This window comes from Microcaecilia unicolor, chromosome 3 (genome assembly GCF_901765095.1).
Source record: "Microcaecilia unicolor chromosome 3, aMicUni1.1, whole genome shotgun sequence".
NCBI classification, from domain to species: domain Eukaryota; kingdom Metazoa; phylum Chordata; class Amphibia; order Gymnophiona; family Siphonopidae; genus Microcaecilia; species Microcaecilia unicolor.
Genome location: NC_044033.1, coordinates 219,480,668 through 219,502,545, shown reverse-complemented (window position 1 = coordinate 219,502,545; position 21,878 = coordinate 219,480,668). Strand labels below are relative to the sequence as shown.

Sequence of the window (21,878 nt, the reverse complement as noted above, 5' to 3'; positions counted from 1 at the left end):
AAGGAGAGGGCTAGTGTGGGCATAGCGACTTTGGCGGAAAATGAGTCGCGCAGCAGAGTTTTGGATTGATCGAAGAGGAGAGAGATGACTAAGAGGGAGTCCGGTGAGAAGTAGGTTACAATAATCAAGACGAGGTGATAAGAGTGTGGATAAGGGTTTTGGTAGAGTGCTCAGAGATGAAGGGACGGATTTTGCTGATGTTATAGAGAAAGAAACAACAGGTTTTGGCAATCTGTTGAATGTGAGCAGAAACGAGAGAGAGAGGAGTCAAAGATGACCCCAAGGTTACGAGCTGATGAGACAGGGAGAATGAGAGTGCCATCCACCGAAATAGAGAAAGGGGAAGAGGAGAGGTAGGTTTAGGGGGAAAGATGAGGAGCTCGGTTTTGGCCATGTTAAGTTTCAGATGTCATTGAGACATCCAGGCAGCAATGTCAGATAGGCAGGCTGAGACATTGGTCTGGATGCTGGTTGAGATTTCGGGGGTAAAGAGGTAGATTTGGGAGTCATCAGCATAGAGATAGTATTGAAAGCCATGGGAAGGTATCAGAGAGCCAAGGGAAGAAGTATAGATGGAGAACAGGAGAGGACCGAGAACAGAACCCTGAGGTACACCGATTGGTAGAAGGATAGAAGTGGAAGAGGATCCACCAGAGTGTACACTAAAGGTGCGAAGCGAGAGGTAGGAGGAGAACCAGGAAAGAACAGAGTCCTGGAATCCAAATGAAGATAGCGTGTCAAGGAGAAGGCTGTGATCAACAGTGTCAAAAACAGCGGATAGATCGAGAAGGATGAGGATAGAATAGAGACCTTTGGATTTGGCCAGGAACAGGTCGTTGGAAACTTTAGTAAGTGCAGTTTCAGTTGAATGAAGAGGGCGAAAGCCAGATTGGAGTGGGTCAGAACAGCATGAGATGAGAGAAAGTCAAGACAGTGGCGGTGAACGGCGCGTTCAAGTAACTTGGAAAGGAAGGGGAGGAGAGATGGGATGCAAAAATTGCTCTTTGTCCATTGCTTTCCTTGCAGTGGTTGTGGCACAGTGGATAGGACTGAGGAGCTAGAGAGTGTGTCAGTGATTCCAATTTGGGATGATCCTGCTAGACTTTAATCTCTTATGCTGCTTCCAGGGCAGTTCAACCTCTGAAAAAATCACTTTCAGTTGCAAAGGGTTTTTTCAACAGCCGGATCATATTTATCTATTGATTAGATTATATACCACCTTTTTGAAAAAAAAAATTCACCCAAGCATATACATTTATCCTCCCCCCCCCCAATCCCTCAATTTGTAAAACAGTGTGTAAAAAACACTCACAGACTTAACAGCTATGCAGTTTTTTTTAATTTCCATGCATTATTTCTTGTTCAAATGTTGTGTGATGTCATCAAAACATAAGTTGTCCATGATACAGGGGGCCGGAGATTGACTTGCTGGATTTGCTAAGACTTGCTAAGATGGCCAACAGATAAGGAGCCTAGCAACGAGCTCCTGGGACCCCAAGGGAACAGACCCACCTAGGCCATCTGAGTGACCCTCTATCCGGACTGGAACGGACAGGAACAAATTCAAAACAGACCAGTGGATACTGGACCGCGACAGCCTCATAGATCCCGCACACGGGTGAAAGATCCCAAAGCTGAACGCAGCAGTCTGCCCATCTTGAGGCCTCGACCCGTCCGCAACCGGCGGAAATCCAGCCGTATTAAGGCCGCACTAAGGACGGCCGATTGAGCGATCCCGAAGTTGATCACGGCTGTTTGCATGGCGTACCTCGTGGCCTGACCCGACTGAGTGGAAGACCTGGGGCCTGACCCGACCGAGTGGAAGACCAGCTGCGACGAGACCATGCCGAGGCCGATCGACAGCCCTAACTGACGGCCTCTGGCGGAGATCGCCAAGGGTCATGCTCCCACGGATTGGGCTCAGCACACCGAAGAGGCCACCGGGACATAGCCGTGCCCAGAAGATGAGAAAGAGGAGAAGCGCCGACCGCGTAGTCTGAGGAGGTGGAGTGAGGCGCCGCGCATCCGAACGGGCGCCGGATCACCAGACCGCCGGTTCCCCAAGTTGGCCAGGAACGCGGAGAGCCCCCCCTCCGGACACAACTCCCAGTGTCGTCATTGGACGCGGTGGGGAACCTGTGGGGAGCCTGTGGTGGGGAGCCTGTGGTGCCGAGACCCAGGAGCCTGTGCCGCCGAGATCCAGGAGCGAAAGGAAGTGTTATTTGTCAGGGAGGTCATACCCGATCAGAACAGCAATGACCTCATCAAGTCCCCTGGGACCAACCGGCTCGTGGCCAGCCGCCATGACACCTTGCGGAGCGAGAAGGTCGCATGAGAGACTGCTCTGAACGATTGAGGGAGGTTTGAAACATAGTGATAGTGAACTCTTGAGAAAACTTGCTAGCTTAAATGTTTTAAATGCAACATTACTTTAAAAATGTTTTAGATGTTTTAAATGTTTCAAATGCAACGCTACTTCTAAAAACATTTTAAAGCTTTGTAAATGCTTTGCTTCTAAATGCTTTCCAATGCCATGCCTTTAAATGAATTGCTAAACATGTCTTAAACACAATCTAACGGCCTTAGATACCCTGCTCTAAATGCTTTAAATGCCTTGCCTTACAAATGACTTGTTAAACATAAATGTTTAATGCTAATATATAAATGTTTTGAATTGCCTGCCACTTTAAGCACACTCTAAAGGCCTTATAAATGCTCTAAATGTCTTGCTTCTAATACTTTTCAATGCCTGCCTGCCTGCCTCATGAATGACATATCAGCATCTCGGCACATCAGCCAACATGAATACAAACAAACTGCTCATGATAATCTACTTCCTCCCCCTAATACACTACGCATGGACTATTCCCAACACTAATACCAATTTGCCCACAATGCACACCCTACATACAACATACGCACTACTCACCAGAACAAAAGAATAATAACCAACTAAAAGGAAAAACAACATATATAGATACAACCAAAAGAGAGGAAAGAAAGGACATAACAAAACTAGATACCAAGAAAGCAGGCAACTAATAAAAATTAATACATCTACGTCCGGAACGAACCCTACCACTCAATCCAAATGGGATACGCAAACGCCAGATCTGTGGTAAGCAAAACTCAGACTATAATAGACTGGATCACTGCAGATAACCTTGACTTCCTATTCATCACAGAAACCTGGATACACAACCTCAACGACCCTATCATCTTAGAGTTATGCCACCAGGATACAAAATTACCCACTGCACAAGAAATGGCAAAAGAGGAGGAGGAATAGCCATAATTTACAAATCTGAATTTACAATCACAAACACAGCTGAATCCATACTGCCACAACTCGAAATTGCCTCAATAAGAATCAACAACCCAAAACTGCAGGAACAACTCAGCGCAGTTAACTTTATAGACCACCAGGCAATTGGCAAGACTCCCAAACACACTTCATGGACTTTATCTCGAACACCTGTATCTCTTCCTCAAACCTCATCATAATAGGAGACATCAACCTACACCTTGAGGATAACACCGCAACAAGTACCCAAGAATGCAAAGAATTCTTACAACTATGGGATCTACAAGAACCAAACTCACAACGTACCCACACCAAAGGACACACATTAGATATCATCACACACAAATTTGATCACAATTTAAACCTTATATTAACAGATACTAAATGGACCCTGTATTATGGTCAGACCATTATAAAGCACATGTCACCCTCCCTATGGAGAATGATGATACACCAACAAACAAACACGAAAAACTTCACCACGAGGAAAAATAAATCCGGTAAAATTCTGGCAACATATCTACCATGATGGATGGACAATAAAGGCAGACACAATCCAATTCCTCCCCGAATGGGACAATAGATGCAAATCAATACTAGACAAAATTGCCCCAATCCAAACCAGAACTTTGCACAGAAAGAACTCAATTTCATGGTTCAATGATGAACTGAAAAACTCAAAACACAGGTTCGGAAATTAGAACATGCTTGGAATAAAAAGACGATCCCACACTCAACGCTTGGAAACAACTCTGAAGGAAATATAAATATCCTAAGACAATCCAAAAGACTATACTACAAACTGAAATTGGACCAAACTACAAAGACACACAAACTCTTCCAACTCGTGAACAATTGTTAGATACCACACCAGTCATGAATAACAACAAAGACGCACCAGGACTGATGACCTCGGCGAAGTACTTCAAGGAGAAAATTATACAGCTGCGACTCAAAATGTTAGCCCCATCGAATACACTACACACCTAGACTGCCTAGATCCAGACCCCGGAGCATACCCAGACAGGATTTGGACTGAATTTGAAATATTACCAAAGATCTCATCTCACAAATGCTTAAAAGATTCGCCAAATCTCACTGCAAACTAGATATATGCCCAACAATCTTACGAAATCGGCCCCTCAACAATTCGTAACAGACCTAACGAACCACGTGAACTTTTTGCTACAAAATGGACTCTTCCCAAGTGAGAAAGGAACATTCTACTCACCCCCAACCTAAAGACACAAGAAAAATGCCAATGAATTAACTAACTGTACCAGTAGCATCCATTCCCCTAATCACACAAATAACAGAAGGGATGGTGACCAAGCCCTACAGATTATCTATACAAGTTCTCAAACTACACAACTCCCAGTCAGGATTTCACGCTAATCACAGTACTGAAACCTACTAGTTACGCTTATGACCAAATTCAAACAATGATAGCAACCGGCAAGAACATACTACTTCTACAATTCGACATGTCAAGCGCCTTTGACATGGTTGATCATGGAATATTATTACATATCCTCGAATACTTCGGCATCGGAGGCAAAGTTCTCAACTGTTCAAGGGGTTCCTAACCATACGCTCATATCAAGTGACAGCAAATTCGACAACATCAGCCCATGGATACCTGAATGCGGAGTTCCACAGGAGTTCCCCTCTCACCGACCATATTCAACCTAATGATGACACCCTTGGCCAAACTACTATCGAACCAAAACCTCAACCCGTACATATATGCTGATGTAACAATCTTCATCCCATTCAAACAAAACCTAAGTGAAATTTCCAATGAAATCAACCAAAGTCTAATATAATGCATTCTTGGGCAGATGCATTTCAGTTGAAATTCAATGCAGAAAAGACCCAATGCCTAGTACTCACCTCGCAACACAACCTGGACAAATTTACCACCATCAACACACCAAAACTAAATCTACCAATCTCGGACTCCCTAAAATTCTAGGAGTCACCATCGATCGACACCTAACACTTGAGAGCCATACGAATAACATAACGAAAAAGATGTTTCACTCAATGTGGAAATTAAAAGAGCAAGACCATTTTTTCCAAGGACCGTCTTCCGCAATTTGGTACAATCACTGGTACTCAGTCATTTGGACTACTGCAACTCACTCTACGCCGGCTGTAAAGAACAAATACTCAAAAAACTCCAAACAGCCCAGAACATGGCAGCCAGACTAATATTCGGAAAACCAAAATATGAAAGTGCGACACCCCTACGAGAGAAACTACACTGGCTCCCACTCAAAGAACGCATCACGTTCAAAGTATGCACCCTAGTTCATAAAATTATCCATGGAGATGCCCCAGCCTACATGTCAGACCTAATAGACCTGCCACCCAGGAATGCAAAAAAATCTTCTCGAAATTCCTTAATCTTCATTTTCCCAACTGCAAAGGTCTGAAATACAAACTAATGCACGCCTCTACCTTCTCTTATTTGAGCACGCAACTCTGGAACGCGTTACCACGCAATTTGAAAGACCAACGAACTGGCCAACTTCCGTAAATTACTAAAGACTCATCTCTTTGAAAAGATATACCACAAGATCAAAACATGCAAAAATTCTAAACATCCTTAACGCGTCTAATGTCTTATAATGTCTTCTGCTATACCACTATCTATATTCCTATGTTTGTTAATGTGTTCTGCAACACCACTATCTTATATTTCATGACCATGTAACCCAAATCCTTCTGTAAAACCAAATGCACATCTCTTCTCATTTCCAGTATCCATGATATGTAAGCCACATTGAGCCTGCAAAGAGGTGGGAAAACATGGGATACAAATGCAATAAATAAATAAAAAATTTTCTTGGTTTCCAAGGTAACCAGAATAATTTTCTTATACAAATGGTATGGGTCAGTTTAAAGTGTAGAGAAATATATCAGGAAATCAGAATGACTGACCAATCAAATCTACACAGTTTCTCTGTTCCTAATCTGACAACAAGACAAAAATCAACATGAAAAATAGATCTTACTCTCCATGACTCTGTTTGGCATTACTGACTCTTTTTTAATTTTTGTTTCTTCTAGCAAAGCTCTCTGCAGACATTGGTAAGTAATTGTGTAATTTACTGTTGATAGAAACAACTCTAAACCCCTGTTTACTAAGGTGCGCTAGCGTTTTAGCACATGCTAAAATTTAGTGCGCACTAATGCCTAGAGACACCCATATATTCCTGAACCATAAAACTGCTAAGTGTCTAATGATATTTTATTCTTAATTTCTCAGTTTCTGGCTACAGGTTTAGCTACCTGATATATCTGTTCTCTAGACTTTATTGCTTATTGCTTAATTAATTTGTCCTATGAATCTGTATTGATAGCAAGCTGAAAACATATATATTATATATATTGCCAGTTTATCCATGTTCCCCGAGATTCTATATAGGCGACTAAAGTTACGTGCACAGTTTTGGCCTGCAGCCAAATTGCACACGTAACTTAATTAACAAAGCCAATAGCCCTGATAAACTGGACAGGAACAAGCAATTAGCGACATTAATTAGAATTTACACACACAACCAAGGGGGGGACTGGCACCAAGTCTCTCTCTCTCTCTCATCCTGCTCCTGATGGGACCCGAGTCCATCGTGTCCTGACAGAAGCAGAGAGAGAAAACTCTGGGCGCCGGGCCCCCCTTGGAGGCTGGGGAGGACCCGGAGCTTCCTCCACACTGCTCTTTCCTGCCCATTGTTGAGCAGCTCCTTTTCCTCTCAGGGTGCGCATGCTTGGTTTTGAAACCGAGCATGCTCTGAGAGGAGAAGCAGCTGCAGAGCAGGCAGCCAATGCTGGAGGAAAAGGTCTTCTGCTGGCTGGGCCTCGGATCCCTGCCAGCCAAGGTACTTTAATTCTATTGCAGGCAGCAATCGGTGTGGGGGTGGGCAGTGAACGACGATTTGGGGGATGGCAGCGGCCCTACCCCGGGCCCGGTCAGTCCTCTCGGCGGCCCTGCTTGCATGCATTTACATAAAGTGGTGTGCGTAAATTCTACCGTGCAGATCTCAAAAGGGGAGTGGGCATGGGAGGGGCATGGGCAGGACATGGGCATTCCTAAAATATTGAGTAAGTGCGAGCCACACCTAAGTTAATGCGTGGGCATTTACACCAGGTTTTAGTTGGCGTAAATGGCCACAATAAAATTTTAGTCGCCGGAACGGGTGTTATGCATAGTCCTACAAATGGCGCCTAACTTTAGGCGAGGTTTATAGAAAGCATTAAGTGCTTGGTTGTTTCGGTTCTGATTTTTTCTAGGTGCCATATATAATCTAACCCATACTGGCTGATATTCAAAAACACTTATCCGTTTAACAAGTGCCATTAACCACATAGCGCTGCTGTCTGATCCCACGGACCGCTTCGGACCGAACCATGCCAGACAGTCCATGGGCAATACTGGGGCAGAGCTGGAGGTTATTTGTTCACTGCAATATAGCTAATCAGACGTTAGGATTTCAAAATACAGCCACTTTGTCCGGTTAGCTATTTGGTACTGATTTCAATATCATTGCAAACTGGATAGTTTGCTGGTCAGCATGGATTGGTAGATATTCAGTTCAGTTCAATGACCACATCACTATATTATAACTGTTTTATCACAATTGTACATCTAATTGGTATAATTTCGGAACCACGTTGACAAATGGAAATGCCCTACAGGGTTTGAAAATGCAACACTGGCTGACACTGCTAATAACTATAAGGGCTGATATTCAGACCGTGGGAGTTTGACCAGCTAACTCCCACAGTCGCACTGTTTCCGGCATTAAATATCCGTTTATTTTGGCCACAGTGGGAATTGAACCCAATTCCAGAGATCTCAGGCCACTGTACTAACCACTGGGCTATTCAATTTATGCTAACTCAATGGCTGCTGTAAAATTTTTTATTTAGTAGGCAGTTAGGCACACAAATGCTAGTATTCTGTAAATTGTACACGTTACTGCTGGGCACTCCTGTATAGAATACTGAAATGTGATATGTGTGCAACTGCTAATTAGTAATCATGTCAATTATATAATTGCTAACGCTAATGAACAATTAATTTACACATTAGCTGACCTGGTGTATAACTTGCATGCACAACTTCATGTGCCGAACGGAACATGTGTACACACAAGTTTATAGAAATGGAGGGCTCGTGGCTAGTACAGTGATGAACATTTTAAAACTAGAAGCTCTAACTATTATCCATTTATTTCTGTTTTGTTTTTTTAATGTAGAATCTCTTTCTGCAGACTTGGTAAGTTTCTATTCCTCAGTATATCAAAGTGGTACTTAAAGATTGTTATTTTTAGTCTTTTTACCACCACCCAAATTATTATGTACCACCACCCACAATTTGGAGTGATAAAAGACCAAGGCCACGTATGAAAAAGCAATTTTTATTACTTACCAATATAGATGCAATTATAGTTTCTCATTGGGAGAGCAGCTCTGCTATACATAAGTACTATCTGAAACTGTCTCTCTCCGAAGTAATGCTCTGATACAGCTACTTAATATACTTTTTTTAAACAATGCTTAACATAGCTTTAACAAGTTATCTTCCTCAGAAATCATCCTGTTCTCTTTTCTCACCATCTGTTTCCCCTATATTGCTAAACCACATTTTCCTGTTTTCCTTCATACTTCCTCCTTTCTCATGCCTGCTTGCATGCAAGGATGTCTTATCAGATCATGAGTTTCTGAGTCACACAGACTAGTTAGCCTTTGCCCTTTAGGGCCTTGACCCAAGGCCCAGTGGCAATGCCCATATTCTACAAGATTGTCCCTATATCCCCTAATTCTATAAAAGTTGTCAAAAATTGCACACCCAAATTTGGAATTTGCCAATTTGGTGGCATAATTTAATTGAATGAGCTAATTAGTGCCCCAATTGGCATTTTAACAAGCAATTATTGCCACTAATTAGATTTAATTGGAACTTATGCCTGTAAATTTAAGTGCGGGATCTGCGCCTAAATTTTATGTGCAAATAAAAAAAGCACAGAAGTTGAGGATCATGACAGAATGGAGGCATTCCTCAACAATCTACGTGCATTGTTATAGAATATGGGGGTATGTGCCTAATTTTAGGTGTGCACATTTGCGTCATACCTGTATTTCAGTTGGTGAAAATGGCCATTCCTAAAGTTTAGGTGTGACTTCTGGGCATCAGCACAATTCTATAAACTGCATCTAAATTTAAGAGTGGCGTTACAGAATAGCGCTTTTTTGCAGCACGTGATTTTTAGGTGCCATATGTAGAATCTAGCTCCTAGTGGCTTTGCACAGTCTTTTTAGCTGGGACATTTGCAGATAAGACGTTAAACTGTTTATTTTTATTTTGCTTTCAGAAATGGCAGTGTTAAACTGTCAGTGGTAACTGCTTAGTAAAGTTGTAATTGTTATAGTATTATTGACATTTCTCTCGCCTTGCCTAGCTTGTCTTCCCCTACCCTGGAGGAAAAGTCCATAGTCTGGCTATTGAGACAGAAATGGGAAGCAACTGCTTGCCCTTGGATTTGTAGTATGGAATCTTGGCTTATTCTTGTTGGGTTACACATGGAATCTTGTTATTCGGAGATTTTGCATGGAATCTTGTCACTCTTTAGGATTCTGCCAGGTAGGTAACTTATGACCTGGCTTGGCTACTGTTTGGAAAAACAGGATACTAGGCTAGATGGATCATCGGTCTGACCCAGTATGGATACTCTTATGTTCTTTATGTACCGCTTATTCACCATCCCAGGTCATACTTTTTACATAGATTCTTATTTTTAGTCTTTACACCCAGAGAAATGATGAAAAAGAAATTATACAGAGGGGGGACAAAAGTATCTGTTCACACTCTTGATTGGACTGGAGAAATAAAGACCCCCAAAATGCCCCAGTGCACTTATATTGGAAGAGAGTTTCAGCACATACACATAGAAACACTGGTGTCAAAATTTTTAGCAGGAGATAATGGGGTACAAAAAAGCTACTACCTGGTTATCCTCTCACTGATCAGCCAAATCTAGGGTTTCTTTTACTAAAGTGTGCTGAAAAATGGGCTGCACTAGTGTAGGTGTGTGTTTTGGGCCAGAGCGCAAGATCCATTTGCAGCGCGCCTATAAAAAGATCTTTCTTAAAATTCTTGCTGAAAATGGGCGTGCGGCAAAATAAAATTAGTGTGTGTCCATTTTGGGTCTGAGACTTTACCATCAGCCATTGACTTAAGCGGTAAGGTCTCTCGCATTAACCGTCTATTTAAGCGTTAATTCTATAAATCGTGGAACTTTTAGGTGCGGCTTATAGAATACTGCTTAAGCGGGGGGGTTCGGCACCTTAGGCCCCATATATAGAATCTATCCCTTTGTGGGCAGTGTTTCTGTAGGTGTATACGCTGTGTTACTAGCTTGTCCCTGTAATGCGTTCCAAGCACACGCTAATAATCACAGTGTGCCTGCCATGCATGCGGATGGTGGGGATGATTTCCATTTTTATGTAAAAGGGATATTGTTTCATAAGATTCAAGTTTGTCTCTGTGTTTGGTTTCAGAATGGAGAAGGAGCCGCACCTATGCAGGTAACAAATCTTACCCTTGTCCTGCCCATCCAGGGGAATATCTTTCTCTGTATAGGCTGTTTTCCATGTATTCATCACAATAAAGACTCCTATACATGGCAGGGTTCCTAAACCTTCCTGTCAGGGTTTCAGGATTTCCACCATGAATATGCATGAGCAGTGATGTTCCTAGGTCGGCTTTCACCTGGGGTGGATTGCCGCTGGGCCCCCCCACCCGGCACATCACCCCCTCGCCCCGTGAATTATGGTACCAACCCCTGGGCATCGTTCTTGGGGTGCAGGAAGCAGCTGTGTGGGCTGTTGGCTCCGCCGATTCCCTGCCCCAGAACAGGAGTAATGTCAGAGTAGTAGTTGTAGTAGAGAGAGGAACCGGCGGAGCCAACAGCTGTGGCGGCAGCTCCCTGCACCCCCTTGCAGCGTGCACCTGGGTGGACCCGCCTCGCCCTTGGCACGCCACTGTGCACGAGAGACATTGCATGCAAAAGAGTTGGTGCATGCAAATCTATTTCATGAACATTATGGTAGGTATCCTGAAAACCTGACTGGATGGGAGCCTCTAGGATAGGGTTGGGAACCACTGATATATGGCAGACCACAGATGTGGGCAGGGCCGCTGAGAAAGGGGGCAGGAGAGACAATATTCCCTGGGCCCGGCCTCCAAGGGATCCGAAGGCAGGTAGATGGTTCTGCTCCCTCAGCCTGTGTCTCTCTTGCTCCTGTGTGTTGGGACCCAGGTATGTCGGTTAACATGATAACCTGGTCCCGGCACACAGGAACAGGAGAGTGACAGACTGAGGGAGGAGCAGACGCAGGAAGGTAAGGGGTGGGGGCAGCGGCGGTCCAAGTGGGTGGGGGGTTGCTGCCCAAGTTGAGAGGGTGGCAGCAACTGTGGTCCGAGTGGGGGGGGGGGGGGAGGCCCTGCTCCGGGCCTGGCTCTGTCTACTCAGCGGTCCTGAAGGCATCACCTGTGCAACCACATCTACCCAAGGACCCCCAAGGGAGGAGAAACTTTTTGCAGCCTTAATCTCTGTGCCATTGGCAATGCTGAAATGGTAACTCCAAAACCTCATGTACTCACTAGGCTGTGCACAAGCCTCCCACACTTTATTCCATTGACCCTTGACAGTGATACTACTTTTATTAATGCCGAGATTCTTGCATTTTTATTGTTTTCCACAATGTCAATTTATCTTGCATCAGAATTTTTTTTATCAGTGCGAATACGACTGTCCCAGGTCACACAACTTCTTTATTCTCCACATGATCCCAGTGAATTTCTGGCACAGCAGTGTTACCAGTGTAAAAGACAATTTATAGGCCTGGCGACTAAATTAGATACCAATAGTGCATCCAGTTGCACAAATATAGTGCTTATGTGTGTGATTGGTGCCAATAATTGGAAGTTATGCTGTTGTATAAACAATGTACCTAAAACAAGTGGAGGGGCATTTTCAATATGACATCTAAATCCGATTGTGGACGTTTTGCTCAAAACGTTCAAAAATCCAAGTGGTGAATATAGTGATTTTTTTGAAACAGCAAAACATTTATTTTACTGTTTTGAAAACTGCCAAAAATGTGTGGGATAAACATAAAGGAATCCTGTTCAGAAGGAATGGATCCTCAGAAGCTTAGCGGAGATTGGGTGACAGAGCCGGTGGTGGGGGGGTGGGGCTAGTGCTGGGCAGACTTCTACGGTCTGTGCTGTGAAAATGGCAGATACAAATCAAGATCAGGTATCCACAAAAAGTAGCACATATGAGTTTATCTTGTTGGGCAGACTGGATGGACCGTGCAGGTCTTTCTCTGTCGTCATCTACCTATGTTACTATCAGGCTTATTTTCGAAAGTGATCGCCGGCGATCTTCCAACATAAATCGTGAGATGGCTGGCGATCTTGCAAAAGCGGCGAAATTGGTATAATTGAAAGCGGCGTTTTTTACACCATCCCCGCTTTCCCGTCGCTGAGCCAGTGAAAGTTCAAGGGGGCGTGTCAGCGGTGAAGCGAAGGCGGGACATGGGCGGGCATGGCGTGGCTACCAGATGGCCTGCTTTCGCGGATAATGGAAAAAAAAAGCAGCGTTAAGCAGTATTTCGCCGGGTTTACTTGGTCCTTTTATTTTCCACGACCAAGCCTCAAAAAGGTGCGCCAACTGACCAGATGACCACTGGAGTGAATGGGGGATGATCTCCCCGTAGTCCCCCAGTGGTCACCAACCCCCTCCCACACTAAAAAAAAACAAATAAAAACCTTTTTTGACCAGCCTCTATGCCAGCCTCAAATGTTATACCCAGCTCCCTGACAGCAGTATGCAAGTCCCTGGAGCAGTTTTTAATGGGTGCAGTGCACTTCAGGCAGGCAGACCCAGGTCCATCCCCCCCCCCCTACCTGTTACACTTGTGGTGCTAAGTGTTGAGCCTTCCAACCTCCCAAAACCCACTGTACCCACATGTAGGTGCCCCCCTTCACCCATAAGGGCTATGGTAATGGTGTAGAGTTGTGGGAGGTGGGTTTGGGGGGGGATTTGGGGGGCTCAGCACCCAAGGGAAGTGGAGCTATGCACCTGGGAGCTATTTGTGTATTTTTTGAACATTTTTAGAAGTGCCCCCTAGAGTGCCCGGTTGGTGTCCTGGCGTGTCAGGGGGACCAGTGCACTACAAATGCTGGCTCCTCCCATGACCAAATGCCTTGGATTTCGCCAGGTTTGAGATGGCCGGCATTTTTTTCCTTTATCGCTGAAAAACAAAACCGGCGATCTCAAACCCGGCGAACTCTGGCATTTGGCCAGGCTAAACCGTATTATCGAAAAAAATTGGCCGGCCATCTTTTTTTCGATAATACGGTTCTGGCCAGCTGTTGTGCTGCCGCCAAAATAGTTCGCCGGCGAGCTATGTCGCCGGCGACATTCGATTATGCCCCTCCACGTTACTATGTATTATTGTGTGTGTGCTGTGAATTTTTGTACCAATGATGAAGCAGTTCTGCTCTTGTTGCTTACTGCAATTGTGAGCTTCTTGAGGCTTTTTCCTCCTTGTAATTTCACTTTATTTGGAAGTAATCTCCTAGATGTTGCCATACAGAGTGAAGCTATCTTTTTTGACCATTTTCGGAAAAATAATGTACGAGTGAAAAAAGCACAAAATCAAGCCATTCGGATGTAGGAAGAGCCAGCTTTCCTAGTAGACTGGCCACACAGACATCCCAGGATAGCAGTGGGGCACCGTAGGGGCACTGCAGTGGACTTCACATAAGAACTCCCAGGTACACATCTCACCGTTACCCACCTTATATTGTATGGTGGGTGAGCCCACCAAAACCTACTGCACCTCACTGTGCACCACTACAATAGCCCTTTTGCCTGCAAGTTGTCACCTATATGTGGGTACAGTAGGCAATTCAGGGCTACATTCTACATATGGCACCTGAAAAATCCCATGGAACGCCTAGGCGTATTCATTAAAGTACGCCTACATTTTATACAATAGGCTTAAATTTCCGCTCAGCATATAAAATATGCTGAACGCCTCTCCATGTGACCAAATTTGGTGGCGTCCATTTAAGCCATGTTTTACTTGACGTAAATCCCTAAATTAGGCACAGACCGTGTGTATTCTGTAATAATGCGCATAGATTATAGAAATGCCCATGCCCCGCCCATGGCCACACCCCTTTTCAACTATGCAGCTTAGAATTTAGGTGCACCACGTAACAGAATACACTTAGCGAGTTGTGCACATAAATCTTAATTAATGCCAATTAGTGCTGACAAATTGCTTGTTAACAGCCATTTAACAGCACTGATTAGCTACTTAACCAATGAAGTTACGCACATTGTTATAGAAAACGTTTTGATTACTGCACAGAAATTAAGGCACAATATGTGGAATCTCAAGGTTAGTGTTTTTTGGGGACGCATACATTCCACCACAAGTGTACCAGGAAGAGTGGGATATAGGTCTGCACTAACCAGTAGGCTACTCCATAACATCATAGAGCCTGGTATGCACTGTCACTTTCACATCTTAGGGGGCTGGGAAGGGGTCAGTGACCACTTGGGGAGTAAGGGGTTAAGTCTTAATCTCTCCAGTGGTCATTTAGGGCAACTTTTGGTCACTTATTCATGATTGAAATAGGTCTAACCAAAACCATTTTACTTTTGTCCCTAGACATTTTTATTTTCTTCTAGTATTGCAGAAAAATATCTGTCTTCTTGTGCCACCCATGTCCCACTTATATCACGTTCCCAACATTCCCCCTTGAAATTTGGACGAACTGTTGAGCAAAATGTCTAAAATTAGGGTGTCGAAAGTCGCAACTTGGACGCTTTTGAGAGAAAAATGTCCTTCTGCCTCCTTATAATGTTTTTTTGGACTTTTTTTTGTTTTGAAAATGAGCCCCTTAGTGTAATTGTCAGGGGGTTGTACATGACATATGCAGCTTACAGAATAACCTTAGTTTTAAGCATTGCATGGCACACTTAGGTCGTAAGTAGGCAGGCAGGCCTAACGTTTGGTGCACCAGTGTGGCTTAGATGCTCCTTGAGGCTGTTATAGATCTGGTTCTGTGTCCCTTTGTGGCACCAAAAAATGAGGCACCAGTTTATAGAATCGTTGCTCACTGTTCCCTCTAAGTTCAACAGGAGTCCTCCACCCACAGTCCTGCCAGTAGAGGGTGCTGTTTCACTGTCACAAGCTCTGCAGGACTCCAGTAAACCTTCATGTCCCTAGCAATTGAAAACACAATATTGAAGCACCACCACCCACTGGCAGCAATTCAGTTGGAGGACCATTGCTCAGTTTAAAGGGAACGTAGGGGGCCTTTTACTAAGATGTCTACGCGCTTCCAACGCACATCAAATTGGCACTACCACCAGGCTACTGCATGCCCTGGGTGGTAATTCCATTTTTTGGCGCGTGCCCAAAACATGCGGTAGAAAATATTTTCTATTTTCTACCACGGGGCGCGTACCCAGTGGTAATCAGCAGTCGGCATGCACTGGACACTTACCACCCAGTTAGCGTGTGAGACCTTACCGCTAAGTCAATGGGTGGCATTGTCTCAGGCTGAAAATGTACATGCTCTGTTTTTCATTTTGTCGCATGTCCATTTTCCGGCACAATTTTTAAAAATCCCTTTTTTCCAGGCACGCTCAGGAAATGGACCAGCAGGCGTCCAAAACATGCGCCTACACCAACGCAGGTCACTTTTGGGCGCCCCTTAGTAAAAGGACCCCATAGACCCCAGTCTGCCCAACAAGATAAAAGTATACCTGTTCTTGATTTGTCCTTGCCATTTTTAGAACATAGACCGTAGAAATCTGCCCGACACTGGTCTTGTTCTAAAATTTCTGAAGTTGTTTTCAAAGCCCCAGAAAAGCTTCACTCCGGCCCATCCAAATCTAATTCAGCCTCCATCAGGGCACAGACCATACAAGTCAGGCCAGCACTGACTTTCCTACCTAATCTCCCCTAATTGTACTTGCATCCGATCTTTCTAAACAGGATTCCTTTGTGTTTGTCCCACGCATTTTTGAATTCCGTTACCGTTTTCATCTCCACCACCTCCCTCTGTTTACATAACTCTCAGTAGGTGAGATGTGCTATTTTATTGTGCTTTTCTGCATACAATTTTTCTGACATGTCGCACCCAGCAATTTTGATTATTTTTCTATGCTGTCTGTGAACCATTTTGTCCAGAATCTCTACTGTGATAGAGAAGACCATGTGTGTGTGTTTCCCTTTATCGTGGTGGTAGGCAACCAAACTCCTCAAGGTCCACAACCCAATGTGTTTTCAAGATTTCCATAATGAATATGCATGTGATTGATTTGCATGTACTGCTTCCAGTGTTTGCAAACAGATCTCATGCATGTTCATTGTGCAAATCTTGAACACTTACTGGGTTGTGGCAGTGGTGTACAGAGGGCAGGGAGGTCCACCCTGGGTGCACGCTGCAAGGAGATGCAGGGACCAGCCGTGCGGCTGTTGGCTGGCTCCGCTGGTTCCCTACTCTCTCTGATGTTACTTCCTGTTCTGGGGCAGGGAACCGGCGGAGGCAGCCAACAGCCGCGTGGCTGCTCCCAGCGCCCCCAGGAGGTAAAAGCAATGCACCGGGGGGGGGGGGGGGGAGAGTTGGAGGTGGTGTACTGGGGGGGGTGGAGAGGTGATGCGCGGGGAGGGGGGGTGCACAGCAGCAGCAATCTGCCCAGGTGAAAGCCAACCAAGGAACACCACTGGGCTGTGGCCCTCGAGGATCATGGTTGCCCATCCCTGCCTTATAATATACTGCAGGGTTGGGGAATGACAGGTTTCCCTACTGTGATAGGGAAGAATGTGTGGGTTTTCTGATCATTCATGTACTGCAGGGTCAGGAATTGATACTTCTGAAAGGAAGACAGTAGGAACAGAATTATTTTTCAACCAATGAGGGTGAGAGGCAGGTGTGTGAGGAGCCAATGAGAAGTGTCTGCTTATATATGTTATTAATCTGTCTTTTTCTTACAGTGGATGTGACTCTAGATCCTGAAACTGCTCATCCTGATCTCATGGTGTCCAAGGATCAAAAAAGTGTCACATCTGAAGACCCAAACCAGGATGTGCCTGACAATCTTCAGAGATTTGATTCTTTCCTCTGTGTGCTGGGGTGTGAGTGCTTCACCTCAGGGAAACATTACTGGGAAGTGGAAGTGAAAAACAAGACTGAGTGGGCATTGGGAGTATGTAAGGACTCTGTAAAGAGGAAGGGGGTGATCACACCCTCACCTAGGAATGGATATTGGGTACTATGGCTGTTGCACGAAGGTAACAATTGGGCATTCTCCTCCCATACTTCGGAGCTCACCTCAATAGAGAGACCCAAATCTGTGGGGATCCTTCTGGACTATGAGGGAGGAAAGGTTTCATTTTACAATGCAGAAGAGAAATGTCATCTCTTCACTTTCACTGATAACTTCGAGGAAAAACTCCGGCCTTTTTTCTATCCTGGACTCTTTGATGACACAAATTCCGGAGCTCTGAAAATTCAAGGAACCTCAGCCTGGGAATGAGGGAGCCTGGCTCAGAGATTTTACATGTAATTTTTTGAAGAGGTTTATTCAAATCCAGTTAAACATATGAAGTCAAGTTCTGTACAGTCATCTTATGTCCGAAAAGAGATATCCAAAACAAAACATTTAAAATTTACAGCATTTTTTGCAACACGTTTCTTAAACACACACACACCTTTTTCTAAAATACTTACAAGACTATATGAAAAATATCAGCTGGAGTGATGAGCAGTTTTCTTAAACTCCAGCTGCAGTATTTTTTTTAAAAACCTGGCTGGTAGTTAGCTGGTAAACCAAAATATAAACCAAAAAATCCCCTTCCTCTCTGATAATCTAATATAAAACACCCAATCATAACCAGGAGACTGTACATACTTGAGTCGTGAAAGAGGAGGACCCTCAGAAACGTAAGCACCTACGTGGTAGTCTAAAAAGACCACTAAGGTGAAATTAGGCCTTACCTGCTAATTTTCTTTCCTCTAGACCCTCCAGACCGGTCAAGACGCATGGGTTATGCACGCCTACCAGATAGGCATGTATAACCCAAGCGTCTTGACCGGTCTGGAGGTTCGCTGAGGAATGAGTGAGATATTGCACTTCATTCATTAGGTCATTGGGCGACGCAATGAATGAAGTGCAATATCTCACCCGTTAGTGGTCTTGTTAGACTACCATGTGGGTGCTTAAGTTTCTGAGGGTGCTCCTCTTTCATGATTGAAGTAGGTACATTCTCTTGGTTATGATATTTAGCTGGGGCAGTCAGCGGTTTTTTATAAAAGCCAAACCATCGCTGGCTAAATTAGCCCCAGATATTCAGTGCCAGGTCATGTCCAGCACTGAATATCTGATGCTAATCGCACAGAACCTGCCACGAGAGCTTATGCAAGATCTGGCCGATATTCAGCTGAGGCTCACAGACCCCGGATGAATATTGTCCAGCACCCATGTAACCCTCAGTATGATCCTTTAGCTCCTCTAATTCCCCTCCCACCCCCCAAACAGCCCCCTCCCAGAGACGTTCCTTGGTCGGCTGCTAACGGGGGGGAAAATCGCTGCTGTGCACCCCCCCCCAGGTGTGTCATCCTTTCCCCCCCCCCCGGCTCATCACCTCCAATCCCTCTCCCCGAGGCGCATTCTTCTTACTTGCTGTGGTGCTAGGAGCAGCTGCGTGGCTGTCGGCTCCGCTGGTTGTCTGCTCCCTTTGCCCCAGAACAGGAAGTAACAGCAGAGGGAGCAGGGAACCAGCAGAGCCGACAGCCAAGCAGCTGCTCCCTGCACCCCTCCTGCAGTGTGAACCCGGGGCGGACTGCCCCTACTGCCCCGCCCACGGTACGCCACTGCCCCTTCCTTCATTTCCCCATCTCCCCAGTCCGTGACATCAAAACCCCATCCCCAGCCTCTCCACGCCTACCTAAGCTTCCTGGTGGTCCAGTGGGGGCAATGGGGGCAGGAGTGAACCCTACTTGTTCTATTCTATTCTATGAGGGCTCCTTTTACTAAGAGACGGTAACCCAACGCAGGCTTACTGCTTGCTATACAGGAAGTACCACCGCAGCGGCCCGGTGGTACTTCCTCTCCCTAGTGCCGTCATTTCCGGCACACTGCCCGGTTAAGGCGGGAGCCCTTACTGCCATCTCAATGGATGGCGGTAAGGGTTCCTCCCTGAAATGGCCGCGCAGCAAGTGCTTTACTTGACACCCGGCCATTTCCTGTAGGAAAGTGAGACTTCCCTTTTACCAGCTGCAGTAAAAGGGGACCTCGGCACACGTGTTAAACATGTGCTGAAACCAGCGCCGACCCCCTTTTGCCACAGCTTGGTAAAAGGGGTCCTGAATGCTTTGTGTTCCCACATTCCAAATAGGATTTGTAGTGGATTACAGCCCAAGAAACCTCGACATCCGAGGGATGTACAATTATCCACAAAAACATAATTACTTCTATTCCTCAAACAGATATGTTTGTAAAGCTTTTCTAAAGCAGAGATAAGATGTTTCACTTCTCGAGGTAAAATATTCCAAATCTTAGCAGCTTGATAAGAAAACGAATGATCGTAAACAAATTTGTAATTGAATGTTTCTCAAAGAGAGGTAACCTATTTGTAAGGTTCGTGGGAAATGAGAATTATGTCTATAACCTGGAATAGCAAGTAATTTGAGAACTTCCTCAGAGCAGGGCTGCCAAGAGGTGGGGGCTGGGGGCAAAATTCCCTGGGCCTCCAAGGGGGGCCTGGTGCCGGGGTCTCTCTCTCTCTCTCTCTCCTGCCGGGACCCAAGTGATCGTGTCCCGAGAGAAAACGGAGCCGCGGTCGGGCCCCCCTTGAAGGCTGGGGAGGATCTGGAGGAGCAAATCCAGTGCTGCTCTTCTGCCCAGCTGAGCAGCGGCTTTTCCTCTTTTTGAAACCGAGCATGCCCTGAGTGAAAAAGCAGCTGCAGAGGCAGGCAATCGACAGAAGAGCAGCGCTGGAAGACGTCTTCTGCTGATGGGGCCTCGGGATCCCCATCAGCCAATAAGGTATTTTGCGGCTGCTATCCGGGGGGGAGCGCAGCAGCGGCCCTGCCCCAGTTCAGTCTCTCGGCGGCCCTGCTTCAGAGTACTGATCATAGAGAGATTTAAAAACTAGACAAGCCAATTTAAAATGAAAGTGCTTGCTTATAGGCAGCCAATGAAGATCAGGCAAGAGTGGAGTAACAGTACCAAATCTGCCTTTTCTAAAAATTAATCTGGCAGCAACATTCTGCATCAATTGCAGCCTTTTTTTGAAGCTGAATCATAACAATACAATAAATTAAAATAATCTAATTGTGGGAGTAGAATAGATTGAGCTATAATTCTGAAACTTTGTGCAGTCAGAGAAGATTTTATAGCTCAAAGTTCTCTCAATCTAAAAAAAAAAAAAAAAATTAGGACATCAATTTGCTTCTGAAAAGACAATCTGGAATCCAAAATAACTCTGAGAGCTTGTGAGCTATTTTCTATTTTTAAGTTCTCGCCAGAGGGTAATAAAGGCTCTTTCTTTGCACATAACTGGCTGTCCGCGAATATTCAGTGGGAGACATAGGCGTAGTTTGACTGCTTCATTTGGGGGGGCAAAGGATGCGGCGGAGCATATTAGCATATTCATTTGCATATATACATATGCAAATGAATGTGCTAATACGGAGGAAAGAAGGGAAAAAGAGCTGGCTTTTTTGGGGAATAACCATAATGAATATGCTATGCGTTTGGGAGAGCAGTTCTAGCTCACCACCGCATCGCTGGTATTTGACTACCCCCACCACCTGGATGAGCCAAATTCAAGACCCCTGATGACGCTTTTATAGCGAAACATGAGCATGTTGGGTCCTGGTCGTATGGTGGAATACTATAAGAATTGGAGAGATTGAAACTCTAATACAAATGTAACCACATTTTCAAAAAATACATATATCTGGAACACATGATACTGCTAATGGTGAAACTGGACAGTTTTGGATGTTGCTGACTGATATCATCAATGGTTGTTCAAGATTTATCACTAACGTTACAATGGTTTGTTGGAAAAAAGGACAGAACTATTTCACAAGTTGGTGATTCAATGAGTCTGATTTGAAGCAATGCTGAATCTTGTGGGAGACTCTGGAGCAGTGGATTAATACATGACTAAAGAGCTATGATCACACATTGATGTAAAAGATTGCCAGATATATGCTATTTGAATGTGTATTGAAAGAGTATTGTGGAGAATTGTTTGGTTTTAAATGTATTAGTGTATGGATTGGTTAATAACTATGGGTTAAGGGAATGGATTTTATTTTAGGAAAATTGTATGGATTTATTAATAAAGAAATATATTTTAAAATGTTAAACAGTTACTAGTGAGTAATTTGTAATATAATGTGTAACTAATTATAGAGTTGACACCTAGATTGTAATTGTAATGAATATGTATGAGATAT

General features: G+C 44.6%; 1 protein-coding gene across 1 annotated transcript in view; it reads left to right on the top strand.

Moving 5' to 3' along the window:
- The window catches only part of LOC115466324 (butyrophilin subfamily 1 member A1-like), a 55,717-nt gene extending 37,382 nt beyond the window's left edge, over positions 1 to 18,335 (top strand). Inside the window, exon 9 of the mRNA XM_030197501.1 lies at positions 17,402 to 18,335. Within this exon, the coding sequence (XP_030053361.1) occupies positions 17,402 to 17,943 (542 nt within the window). The 3' untranslated portion in view covers positions 17,944 to 18,335. The remainder of the gene's footprint in view (positions 1 to 17,401) is intronic.
- Positions 18,336 to 21,878: the final 3,543 nt, after the last annotated feature.